General features: G+C 50.9%; 2 protein-coding genes across 2 annotated transcripts; one reads left to right on the top strand and one right to left on the bottom strand.

The window, feature by feature from the left end:
• Positions 1-778: 778 nt before the first annotated feature.
• LOC100995589 (uncharacterized) lies at positions 779-4,092 on the bottom strand. The gene is made up of 3 exons (XM_024927738.4): positions 3,534-4,092; positions 2,975-3,098; positions 779-2,352 (listed from the first exon to the last, which is right to left on the bottom strand). The coding sequence occupies exons 1-3, from the start codon at positions 4,090-4,092 to the stop codon at positions 1,992-1,994; spliced, it is 1,044 nt and encodes a 347-aa protein (XP_024783506.4). The 3' UTR covers positions 779-1,991.
• Positions 3,867-9,016, top strand: MYCN (MYCN proto-oncogene, bHLH transcription factor). The gene is made up of 2 exons (XM_034952646.3): positions 3,867-4,856; positions 7,489-9,016. Exons 1-2 carry the CDS (start codon positions 4,067-4,069, stop codon positions 8,091-8,093), a joined length of 1,395 nt encoding a protein of 464 aa, XP_034808537.1. The 5' UTR covers positions 3,867-4,066; the 3' UTR covers positions 8,094-9,016.
• Positions 9,017-11,559: the final 2,543 nt, after the last annotated feature.

Here is an 11,559-nt window from a genome sequence, read left to right as displayed (position 1 = left end):
TTGTTTTGTGTGTGTTCACATAGTTGAAGTATTTCAACATTTTTAAGAGGGATTTTCAGGCTTCTCTATTAGCAGACTAAGAATCAGCATTAGCATGTTTTCTCCATGTACAAAGTCTTTTATCTTTCTACTTACAAATGAAGGTAACCAATAAATATTTGTTGAATTTTATCATTCCGTTAACCTTCAGATTCAGACTTGTCAGTAATTACTGGCTTGCATTAAAAGCAGGAGATTAGAGATTGAGGTCCAGGAAGTATAAATGATTTGCTCAAAGGCATGTAGAGTAACCAGGTCTCCTGTCCCTCTGTCCCCCTCTTCTGCTACACCTTGTCCCTCGACAAAGGGTGAATGACCTAGTGATGGTCATTCATCTGATGAGAAAGGACAAAGGTAGGACTTTGAATCGGAGCAACTGAACCCATCCTGGCCTATTTTCACAGTCCTGCCACAGAAGATCTGGCCACCTTAGAAGGACTCATTCAGTGATCTTGGTCTTGAGCAATACCATGAGTACTTACTATATACAGGTACGCTGCTGTGCCGTAAGGATCCCCTCTGGAGCAAAACTGACCCAGGTCACAGGTTAGTGAGGGAGACTGAGCCTGTCTTCCACAGTGTCACGGAAGTGAGCACTAAACAAATACTCCCAGGCATGGATCATTACAAATGGAGGTGAGTGCTGGACAGGAAAGGACAGGATGCTAGGCGAGAATTCAGCAGGAGGGCTTGGTGGCGATTAGGGGGCTAGGGAAAAGCAGAAGTGGGGCTGTAAAAGGCTTTTGCAAAGATGAAGGCTTTTACATTTGTGAGGGAAATAACAATAATAAAGGTGCTTGGAAGGGCTGCTCATCCGCATTCATGGGCCTCTTCCTAGAACTCTGGGAATCTTTCTCCCTAGAGCTCTGTAGGCGTCCAGGGTCAGGGCTGGAAAGGCCTTCACAAATGCTAATCTGTGAGCATTTTATGGGTTGCCCCCTGACCCTCAGCATCCTCCTCCTTAACTAGATCCAATGGTGAGGTGAAGAGGTGGGGGCGATGGAGAATGGCATTTCCAGTTTGGAGAAAAAAGTAGGGAGAGGCGGGGAAGCCTTCCCACCCCAATCCCAGGGCCAGGTTCCCCTCTCTCCAAACAAGCCTAAGGAATGTTTTTCAAGGCAAAATCCCACCTCACTGTGTATTTGGTTGTGAAGGGGGCTGTCCAGAAGATCAGGGTTGTTTTTGGAGAGTTTGGAGGGCAGGGGCAATAATGTCTGACCCCCTGCAAACAAATACACCTGTAAGAAAAGCTGGACCAGAGTGAAGTAAAGCCAGGATTTGATGGTGGCGGGAAGGGAGGGGGCCAATGCTGCTGCTGGACAGAGGGGTGTTATTTTCCCCGGAAGAATAGCATGTCGTGGTCATCATCATAATAATAGCTGACACAACTATTATGGGCTGGGGACTTATAAGAGCTTTCATAACTCTCAGGTAGGAGGCACTACGAACTCCATTTCACAATTGAGGAAACTGAGGCACAAAGAAACGAAGTAGTGACAGCAGCTTTCCTTTTTCCCTTCAACAGTTTGGAATCAAGCTGTTTGAGCCGAGGTTGGGTCTCAGGAGGTGTGGACAGCACTTCCATCTCGGTAAATCAGATTCGCCTGCCCATAATTGGGGAGAATGGTGGCTTTGAAAAGGTTAACTTGGGAGCCCTGGGGACGGCTGCAGGGAACGTACGCCCATTCCCCCTAGGAAGCAGAGCCAGGCCGCCTCCTCCTCCGCAGTGGTGAGGACGCGTGGACAGTCCCGCGGGGGCGGCGGGAGACTTGCGGAGTGGCCGCACTCCAGGTCCGCTTTCTGCTCAGTCTCCGCGAGGTGTCGCCTTCGGCCGAAGAAACCACCGCGGCGCCACCCTCGTAGCTCGCACTTATTTATTTATTTATTTTCAAACAAGGGGGGCGCCCCTCTTCTTTCAATTTGAAACTGGAAACATCCAGAGGTCTTGTTCCTCAGGGGGCGCGTCCTCTCCCTGCTATTTTGCACCTTCGGACTAGCCTTCTTTCGGAATTACACAGGAGCAACCTCCCTGCAAGGCCTTGCTCAACGTTGGCCTCGCGCTCAGCTGCACAACACGCAGTCAAAGCGGGGGCTGGGTTAGAAGCATCGGTCTCCCCTCCCCAACACACACCCCCGGAGCCCTCCGTAATTTTTTTTTCTTTTAATGACAAGCAATTGCCAGGCTCGCAGGGTGGGTGCTGCATTGCACCGCTCCGCGCGCAGCTGGTTCTCAGAGTGCAGCCGGTGCAAGCCCGGGGGTCCAAAAGGGCGGGAGGAGCACACCCTGGGCTTCCCAGCTTTGCAGCCTTCTCTCTGCAAAGAAAAGCAAGTGGCTTTTGGCGCGAAAGCCTTGGCGCCTCCCCTGATTTTTATGGAAATCAGGAGGGCGGGGTAAAGCCGCTTTCCTCTCCTTTCTCCCTCCCCCTTGTCTGCGCCACAGCCCCCTTCTCTCCCCGCCCCCCGGGTGTGTCAGATTTTTCAGTTAATAATATCCCCCGAGCATCAAAGCGCAGGCAGTGACAGTCATCTGTCTGGACGCGCTGGGTGGATGCGGGGGGCTCCTGGGAACTGTGTTGGAGCCGAGCAAGCGCTAGCCAGGCGCAAGCGCGCACAGACTGTAGCCATCCGAGGACACCCCCGCCCCCCCGGCCCACCCGGAGACACCCGCGCAGAATCGCCTCCGGATCCCCTGCAGTCGGCGGGAGGTAAGGAGCAGGGCTTGCAAACCGCCCGGCGCCCAGGGAAGCGACGAGCGCCGGGGCAAGGCAAGCCCTGGACGGGATTGCGACGTGCGCACCGGGCGCCCTAATATGCCCGGGGGACTGTTTCTGCTTCCGAAACAAAACCATCTCTGGGTTTTCCCAGAAAAGCCAGTTCCAGCCCCGAAGGCATCCTGGCTAGAGGAGACCCGCCCTAATCCTTTTGCAGCCCTTACCGGGGGGAGTAATGGCTTCTGCGAAAAGAAATTCCCTCGGCTCTAGAAGATCTGTCTGTGTTTGAGCTGTCGGAGAGCCGGTGCGTCCCCACCCCAGGCTGGGGTTCTTCTCCAAAGGGTGCCCCTGGAGGAAGAAGAGGGGGGGATTAGGCAGGGCGAGGCCGCCGCGGTCGTAATCTGGGTCACGGCTGCTCCAGCTTGGAGGAGAGGCGGCTGTCCCGGCGACCCTCCTCGCGCGGGCGCCCCTGCCATTCCCGGGAACAGGGGCTCAGCCTCTCCCTCCCTGGAAGAGGACGTTGTCGTGGGTTTGGAAGAGCAGGGGTGGGCTTAGAGAGCTTCCAATTAAGCTATTGGCAGGAGTATCCCTGCAGCGGGTGAATGCCGAGGGGCGTTTGCTCAAATTTGGGGAGGGGAAGGATTTGTGGATATGGGTGTCTGTTGTTGGTCTCTGTCTAGAGAAAGGCTTTTTTTTTATTTGCAAAGTTTTCTAAATCCCCTGCTATCATTTGCACTCCTGAGGTTGCATTTTTACAAAGGGGGTAGAAGGTACTCCAAATACCATTCCCGGTAGCTGGGTCGGAGAGCCTGGGGCTTCCCCTGAGCAGCCGGCCCCACACCGCTGCGAGTGCGGTTGTCTGCGTGCTCGTGAGAGCTAGAATTCTGCAGCCAGGAACAGCCCCCTCCCCCAGGCAGTGCCTTGTGTGAATGAAATGGCAGTTTCCAAAGTTGCCGAGCCTCGCCACCACCCCCTGCATCTGCATGCCCCCTCCCACCCCCTGTCGTAGACAGCTTGTACACAAAAGGAGGGAGGGAGGGAGGGAGCGAGAGGCACAACTTCCTCCACCTTCGGGAGCAGTGGGCAGAGTGGGGGGCTTGGAGGGAAGATTGGGGAACCTGGTTAGAGGGGGCGCCCATTGCCTATCCCCTCGGTCTGCCCCGTTTGCCCACCCTCTCCGGTGTGTCTGTCGGTTGCAGTGTTGGAGGTCGGCGCCGGCCCCCGCCTTCCGCGCCCCCCACGGGAAGGAAGCACCCCCGGTATTAAAACGAGCGGGGCGGAAAGAAGCCCTCAGTCGCCGGCCGGGAGGCGAGCTGATGCCGAGCTGCTCCACGTCCACCATGCCGGGCATGATCTGCAAGAACCCAGACCTCGAGTTTGACTCGCTACAGCCCTGCTTCTACCCGGACGAAGATGACTTCTACTTCGGCGGCCCCGACTCGACCCCCCCGGGGGAGGACATCTGGAAGAAGTTTGAGCTGCTGCCCACGCCCCCGCTGTCGCCCAGCCGTGGCTTCGCGGAGCACAGCTCCGAGCCCCCGAGCTGGGTCACGGAGATGCTGCTTGAGAACGAGCTGTGGGGCAGCCCGGCCGAGGAGGACGCGTTCGGCCTGGGGGGACTGGGTGGCCTCACCCCCAACCCGGTCATCCTCCAGGACTGCATGTGGAGCGGCTTCTCCGCCCGCGAGAAGCTGGAGCGCGCCGTGAGCGAGAAGCTGCAGCACGGCCGCGGGCCGCCAACCGCCGGTTCCACCGCCCAGTCCCCGGGAGCCGGCGCCGCCAGCCCTGCGGGTCGCGGGCACGGCGGGGCTGCGGGAGCCGGCCGCGCCGGGGCCGCCCTGCCCGCCGAGCTCGCCCACCCGGCCGCCGAGTGCGTGGATCCCGCCGTGGTCTTCCCCTTTCCCGTGAACAAGCGCGAGCCAGCGCCCGTGCCCGCAGCCCCGGCCAGTGCCCCGGCGGCGGGCCCTGCGGTCGCCTCGGGGGCGGGTATTGCCTCCCCAGCCGGGGCCCCGGGGGTCGCCCCTCCGCGCCCAGGCGGCCGCCAGACCAGCGGCGGCGACCACAAGGCCCTCAGTACCTCCGGAGAGGACACCCTGAGCGATTCAGGTAAAGACCGAACTCGGGTCCGGCTGCCTCCCTGGGGCACTGGACCCCGGGTCGCGTCCCCTTTGTTAGTGCTCGTATGTCTTGGCCTGGGGAGCATTTTGGAGGCAGTGCTAGGGGCAGAGAGGTCCTGTTTCCCCCAAGTCTCTCCTCGGGGTAAAGAGAAGGGGCTGAGAGAATGCTGCTGCAAAAGGGGTGCTCTCCAATTCTCGCCGTCACTAAAGTTCTTCCACCATCTCCTGGGGAGCCCTCCTCTAGGCCATCACGGGCCCTCACCCCGTCCCCCACCTCTCTTTTGCAGCGCAGTCTGAGGAATAAAATTGGAGAAAGTTGGTGGCTAAACCGGGTGGGGGTTTAGGCGGTTGCTGGGTGCACTGCCTGGACAGAAACCTGTTAGCGCAGGGGTGAAAGGGACTCTCTGGCCCAGGTCAGGGGAGGGAAAGACATCCCGAGAAGATTCAAGGGCTGTGCAAAGCCCTGTTTAAGGCGCAGGAACTTATAGGAGGGTTGCACAGATGGCTAGAGCCGATTTTCTATTCTTTTTCTTTTCTTTTTTTTTTTTTTTTCAAATGTCGGTACCTTTCCCTTCCCCCATCCTCGGTGGGTGGTGGGCTATTTGCTCCTGGTGCGTGGCCAGCAGGCGGCGATATGCGAGGCCAGCAGGCGGGCCCGGGATCTGAAAGGCTGGGGGTGGTGGGGGCACCCTCCCTCCCTCCATTCAGCAGCTGGCTGCAAGTGCAACAGCAGTTGTGTACATTCTCAGGGGGCCTCCTCTTTCCAGTGTGCAGTGGAAACTGGCTGTAGTTTTGTCTTCCAGCCGGAATTCCAGGCCTAATTTGAGATGTGAGTTGTATCTGTAACCCAGTGCCCTTGAAGGTGAGGGCAGGCACTCAGCAGCCTCTCCAGGAAGGCTCACATACTGGGAGGACTCACTGATTGGTTCTATTGTGTTCATTTGTCTGTGTCTTAAGCTGAAGGGAAGAGTTAAAACCAAGCCTTTCCCTGGGGGTCTGGATGAACAGAACTCAACCCAAAGAGTGGCATTGCCTTGTCCTTGGAGCAGGGAGCTGGGACCCCCCTTGGACTTTGAAAACCAGTGTTTTCAGAATGTAGGTGGATAACAAGCCTAAATTTACTTCTGGGCTGAGGAGAGATCTTTGAGGCTCCTGGAAGGAAACTTGGTGATAAGCCTCCAGTTTGAAACGGCTCTGTCCCTTTAATGTCTGCGCCTTGACAGCTTTCGGTGAGGAAGCACTTCCTTCCAACAGCTGTCTTCTTGGCAGAAAACCAAAACATTGGCTTAAAGGGACCCACAGACTGGAACAGCCTCACATTTCGGCTTTAGAACAAATCCCACAATTGTTCAGCTTTCCGGTCCCCTTCAGATCAAGCAGAAGATATGTTTTGATTTTCATGCTTGTATTTTAAACAATAATTTTCTACCCCAGCGTGGTAGTCAATGAGGAGAGAGGGGAAGAATGCGCACATGATGCTACACGTTTCTGTTGTTGCTGTTATTATTGGTGGCTTTGAGGAGAGCTGCTCCCATTTGGGGGTTTATACCAACTGTGGATTATGGCTTTGTCGTTAAGATTTGATCTTTGTTAAATGAAAAACTGCTTATTGTATAAAACTCAGGTTTGTGGACGAAAAGTTGTTTTTTTTCTTCAGTTAATTAAATTGTTCCTCAAGTTTGTTTAAGGACTTAAAATCAAACACAACCATGTGTAAACTGCTAAATGAGGCTCCTAAAATGAGAGGCCTCAACTCTTTAAGTGTAGAGCTAGAAATGTAAATAAGTCCACAGGGCAGACTGGTGATTATGATAAAAGCTACCATTTACTGAGCATCTGTCTACTAGGCTCAGCTCTATGCTAAGTCTACATGTTATCTGTCAAAGTGGTATCATCCCCATTTAATAGCTGAGGAAACAGAGGCTTAGAAAGGCTGGGTAACTTGACCAGGGTCATGCAACTAGTCTGCGGTGGAGCCAGGATTCTGTCTGACCCTAAAGGCCAAGTTCTTTATATTTATTTCTACCACCTGCTAAAGTCTTGAATGGAGGCTGAAAGCACAGTTGGGGTATGGGGAAGAAAAATATATATACATACATATATGTATGTATGTATGGGGGGTTGTTTTGTTTTTGTTTTTTTTTTGATACGGAGTTTTGCTCTTGTTGCCCAGGCTGGAGTGCAGTGGTATGATCTGGGCTCACTGCAACCTCCGCCTCCCGGGTTCAAGTCATTCTCCTGCCTCAGCCTCCCGAGTAGCTGGGATTACAGGAGCATGCCACCACACCCAGCAAAGTTTTGTATTTTTAGTAGAGACGGGGTTTCACCATGTTGGCCAGGCTGATCTTGAACTCCTCATCTCAGGTGATCTGCCCGCCTCCGCTTCCCAAAGTGCTGGGATTACAGGTGTGAGTCACCGCGTCCGGCCTACAGATATATTTAATTTAAAGAGATCTAAAACAAATACAAAACTGTCCACATCTATGTTGATGGACCCATAAAAATAGCAGTCTGCCAGGGTCTGCCGGAAGAGACAGATAAGCATACATGTTAACATGGATATATATGTGAATTTCATTCAAATGGTTCTCACATGAGAGTAACTAGCATCTTTCTCTCAGATGATGAAGATGATGAAGAGGAAGATGAAGAGGAGGAAATCGACGTGGTCACTGTGGAGAAGCGGCGTTCCTCCTCCAACACCAAGGCTGTCACCACATTCACCATCACTGTGCGTCCCAAGAACGCAGCCCTGGGTCCCGGGAGGGCTCAGTCCAGCGAGCTGATCCTCAAACGATGCCTTCCCATCCACCAGCAGCACAACTATGCCGCCCCCTCTCCCTACGTGGAGAGTGAGGATGCACCCCCACAGAAGAAGATAAAGAGCGAGGCGTCCCCACGTCCGCTCAAGAGTGTCATCCCCCCAAAGGCTAAGAGCTTGAGCCCCCGAAACTCTGACTCGGAGGACAGTGAGCGTCGCAGAAACCACAACATCCTGGAGCGCCAGCGCCGCAACGACCTTCGGTCCAGCTTTCTCACGCTCAGGGACCACGTGCCGGAGCTGGTAAAGAATGAGAAGGCCGCCAAGGTGGTCATTTTGAAAAAGGCCACCGAGTATGTCCACTCCCTCCAGGCCGAGGAGCACCAGCTTTTGCTGGAAAAGGAAAAATTGCAGGCAAGACAGCAGCAGTTGCTAAAGAAAATTGAACACGCTCGGACTTGCTAGACGCTTCTCAAAACTGGACAGTCACTGCCACTTTGCACATTTTGATTTTTTTTTTTAAACAAACATTGTGTTGACATTAAGAATGTTGGTTTACTTTCAAATCGGTCCCCTGTCGAGTTCGGCTCTGGGTGGGCAGTAGGACCACCAGTGTGTGGGGTTCTGCTGGGACCTTGGAGAGCCTGCATCCCAGGATGCTGGGTGGCCCTGCAGCCTCCTCCACCTCACCTCCATGACAGCGCTAAACGTTGGTGACGGTTGGGAGCCTCTGGGGCTGTTGAAGTCACCTTGTGTGTTCCAAGTTTCCAAACAACAGAAAGTCATTCCTTCTTTTTAAAATGGTGCTTAAGTTCCAGCAGATGCCACATAAGGGGTTTGCCATTTGATACCCCTGGGGAACATTTCTGTAAATACCATTGACACATCCGCCTTTTGTATACATCCTGGGTAATGAGAGGTGGCTTTTGCGGCCAGTATTAGACTGGAAGTTCATACCTAAGTACTGTAATAATACCTCAATGTTTGAGGAGCATGTTTTGTATACAAATATATTGTTAATCTCTGTTATGTACTGTACTAATTCTTACACTGCCTGTATACTTTAGTATGACGCTGATACATAACTAAATTTGATACTTATATTTTCGTATGAAAATGAGTTGTGAAAGTTTTGAGTAGATATTACTTTATCACTTTTTGAACTAAGAAACTTTTGTAAAGAAATTTACTATATATATATGCCTTTTTCCTAGCCTGTTTCTTCCTGTTAATGTATTTGTTCATGTTTGGTGCATAGAACTGGGTAAATGCAAAGTTCTGTGTTTAATTTCTTCAAAATGTATATATTTAGTGCTGCATCTTATAGCACTTTGAAATACCTCATGTTTATGAAAATAAATAGCTTAAAATTAAATGATGCAACTCAACCTTTTCCTTAATGGCATTACACTCTGTCCCTTAAGGAGCAACCATAAATAATCCATAACTTATAGAGGGAATTTGGTTTCTGTAAATAGCCCTTTTTGCACCTGTATAATCCCGGTTGGGGGGCATGAGTCATTGTCCCCACTTAAGGTGGAGGGAACTGAGTTTGGGGAAATTAAGGCAGTTCTCCAAGATTATGCAGAATAGAGATGTTATTAGCGACTATTGTGTGCATTGTAGCAATGGCATTTGATAATTTACAGAGCACTTCTGTATACTGTGGCTCCTTAGTGGAATTAAGCTGAGACCTCAGATCAGTCCCTTTAAAAGAAAAGTAAAAACAGCCACAGGGTTGTTTAACTCGCTTGTATTGGGCTTTGGTAGTATTCGTCCCATTGGCAGACAGTCTTCTATTTTAAGGTAGAGCATAGTTTGTCTCCAAGAATTCATTGTTAAAAACATTCACTAGGATCTGTGGAGGTTCTAGGCTAAGCATAGTAAGCTGAATAAACAGATGGAAATGGGTTCCTCCCTTCAATGAACTCAACCTGATTCACCAAAGTGTAATTCACGAGTGACAGTTATGTAGTCCAGAGCAAGTACCAGGTGCAGGAGAGACCCTGGGGTCACAATGGAGAACCCATATGGGTGGCATGGCTCTCTACTTGCCATTCCTATTACACAGCAGTGTCTTGGCTACTTGGGCTGCCCTTTGGAAATGGGATCAATCTTGCAGGCTCCAGAAGACAGAGCCAAGACTTGTGTGTTAAGGAGATAGTTTACCTGTTGGGACATAAGACCCTTGCTTGTAAGCAGCTTCTCAGAACTAAAAGTGTACAAATAACCTATTTCTCTTTTGAGTGTCAGGTTGTACTCGGTTATTTCTCTAGGGTTTTGTTCATCTCAGATTTTTAACTGTAGCCGAACAAAAAGAAAAAGGCCTTTTGCTTCACTGAGAAGAAAGCAGGTCCAGAGATGAGACAGCTTTGCTTGCCTGGACACACAGTTTGTCAGGGGCAGAGATGGGAGACACCAAGCCATGTGGGAGACACCAAGCCATGTGTCCTTGTCTGCTTTGGTCATTTTTATTTTTTTCTTTTGAGATGGAGTTTCACTCTGGTGCCCAGGCTACAGTGCAGTGGTGCAATCTCGGCTCACTGCAACTTTCGCCTCCCGGGTTCAAGCGATTCTCCTGCCTCAGCCTCCTGAGTAGCTGGGACTACAGGTGTGTGCCACCATGCCCGGCTAATTTTTTGCATTTTTAGTAGAGACAAAGTTTCACCATGTTAGCCAGGATGGTCTCGATCTCCTGACCTTGTGATCCACCTACCTCGACCTCCCAAAGTTCTGGAATTGCAGGTGTGAACCACCATGCCCAGCCGCTTTGGTCATTTTATAAAGGCAAGTAGGAGTTTAGAACTCAGTCCTCCTTATCCTGCTTATCGCACACCCTTGAGATACGACGTTGGTGATACTACCATGGACATCTTTCTGATGGTCTCGCCATGTAGAAAATAAGATAAAATGCCCTTTAATTCTCCTAGTCCCCATCCCCAGACTAAAAAATAATGCACCCTTTCTTTTTGAATTGTCATTCAAAAAACTTCTGTTCATTTGCATTTTACAGGCCCCAAATCACTCACGGCCTCTGCCCCTCTGTGTGTGCAAGAGCCAAAAGAAAGTTAAGCAACCTCACATTAATTGTGTACCTAAGATTCTTGAAGCCCAGCTCAGTCATCCCAGTTTCTCTATTTGTGATTCCCATAAGGAACCTACCTGAGTGTGTCCAATGAAATGGAATGCTTAACCGTGAAGAAAGAAAACTGTTCATATGAATGAGGCCACTAAACTACAATTCCTACTATGCTCTCTTTTTGCTCGGGCTGCTGGGAAGCTCAGAGCCAAATTCCACCCCCTCTAACATCTCCAGTGGTCATTCTCTTCTAAATGTTTATGGTTTCTTGTTTTCCATTGTTAGGTTAGTCATCTTTTTAATGTATATAATGTAGTATATAACATGAAACGTTTTTGCATTAGGTGGACCACAAATATGCACCTAAAGGATTAAAACTAAAGTGAAAAAATCCCATATTTGCCTTTTCTGACCTAGCTGAGGGAATGTCACCAAATTTAGCTCTGCAATTATCTATAAAGTAATTGCTGTAGTCACAGAAGAATTGAACTAGTTGTTTCAATAACATGAGAAACCATCTCTGCATTCCAAGAGCAGTTTTGAGACCGGGGAAGAGCTCTACATCATTTAGATCAATAAACGATAGAGCTGAGACGAAGCACAGAGATCATCTCATTGAAATTCATTTCACAGAATAAGGGTGCGGGATCCCACCTGGAATTAATGGCTTAACCCAGGGAGACTAGAGCTGGTGTCTCCTATGACCCGCCCAGTGCCCTTCCCATAACATTCACTTTCTCATTGCCCACACTGTAGCCTCCCCACCTCCTGGCCTGCCCGTCCACCTACATCATGCTTCCATATTAACCCTTCTAAACCACCTACTCTTTATGCAAACTTCCAACAGTTCCC

This window comes from Pan paniscus, chromosome 12, assembly GCF_029289425.2.
Source record: "Pan paniscus chromosome 12, NHGRI_mPanPan1-v2.0_pri, whole genome shotgun sequence".
NCBI classification, from domain to species: domain Eukaryota; kingdom Metazoa; phylum Chordata; class Mammalia; order Primates; family Hominidae; genus Pan; species Pan paniscus.
Note: the sequence above shows the minus strand (reverse complement) of the source record. Positions and strands in the feature narration are given on the sequence as shown.

What these genes read in the sequence shown, in the direction of transcription:
- MYCN (XM_034952646.3), top strand. Translation starts at nt 4,067, where the DNA reads ATGCCGAGCTGCTCCACGTCCACCATGCCGGGCATGATCTGCAAGAAC. An exon ending in GGACACCCTGAGCGATTCAG is followed by an intron (nt 4,857 to 7,488) that starts GTAAAGACCGAA and finishes TCTTTCTCTCAG; the next exon opens with ATGATGAAGATGATGAAGAG.
- LOC100995589 (XM_024927738.4), bottom strand. Translation starts at nt 4,092, where the DNA reads ATGGTGGACGTGGAGCAGCTCGGCATCAGCTCGCCTCCCGGCCGGCGA. An exon ending in CGACCCAGCTACCGGGAATG is followed by an intron (nt 3,099 to 3,533) that starts GTATTTGGAGTA and finishes TTCTTCCTCCAG; the next exon opens with GGGCACCCTTTGGAGAAGAA. An exon ending in AGAAGCCATTACTCCCCCCG is followed by an intron (nt 2,353 to 2,974) that starts GTAAGGGCTGCA and finishes TTTTCTTTGCAG; the next exon opens with AGAGAAGGCTGCAAAGCTGG.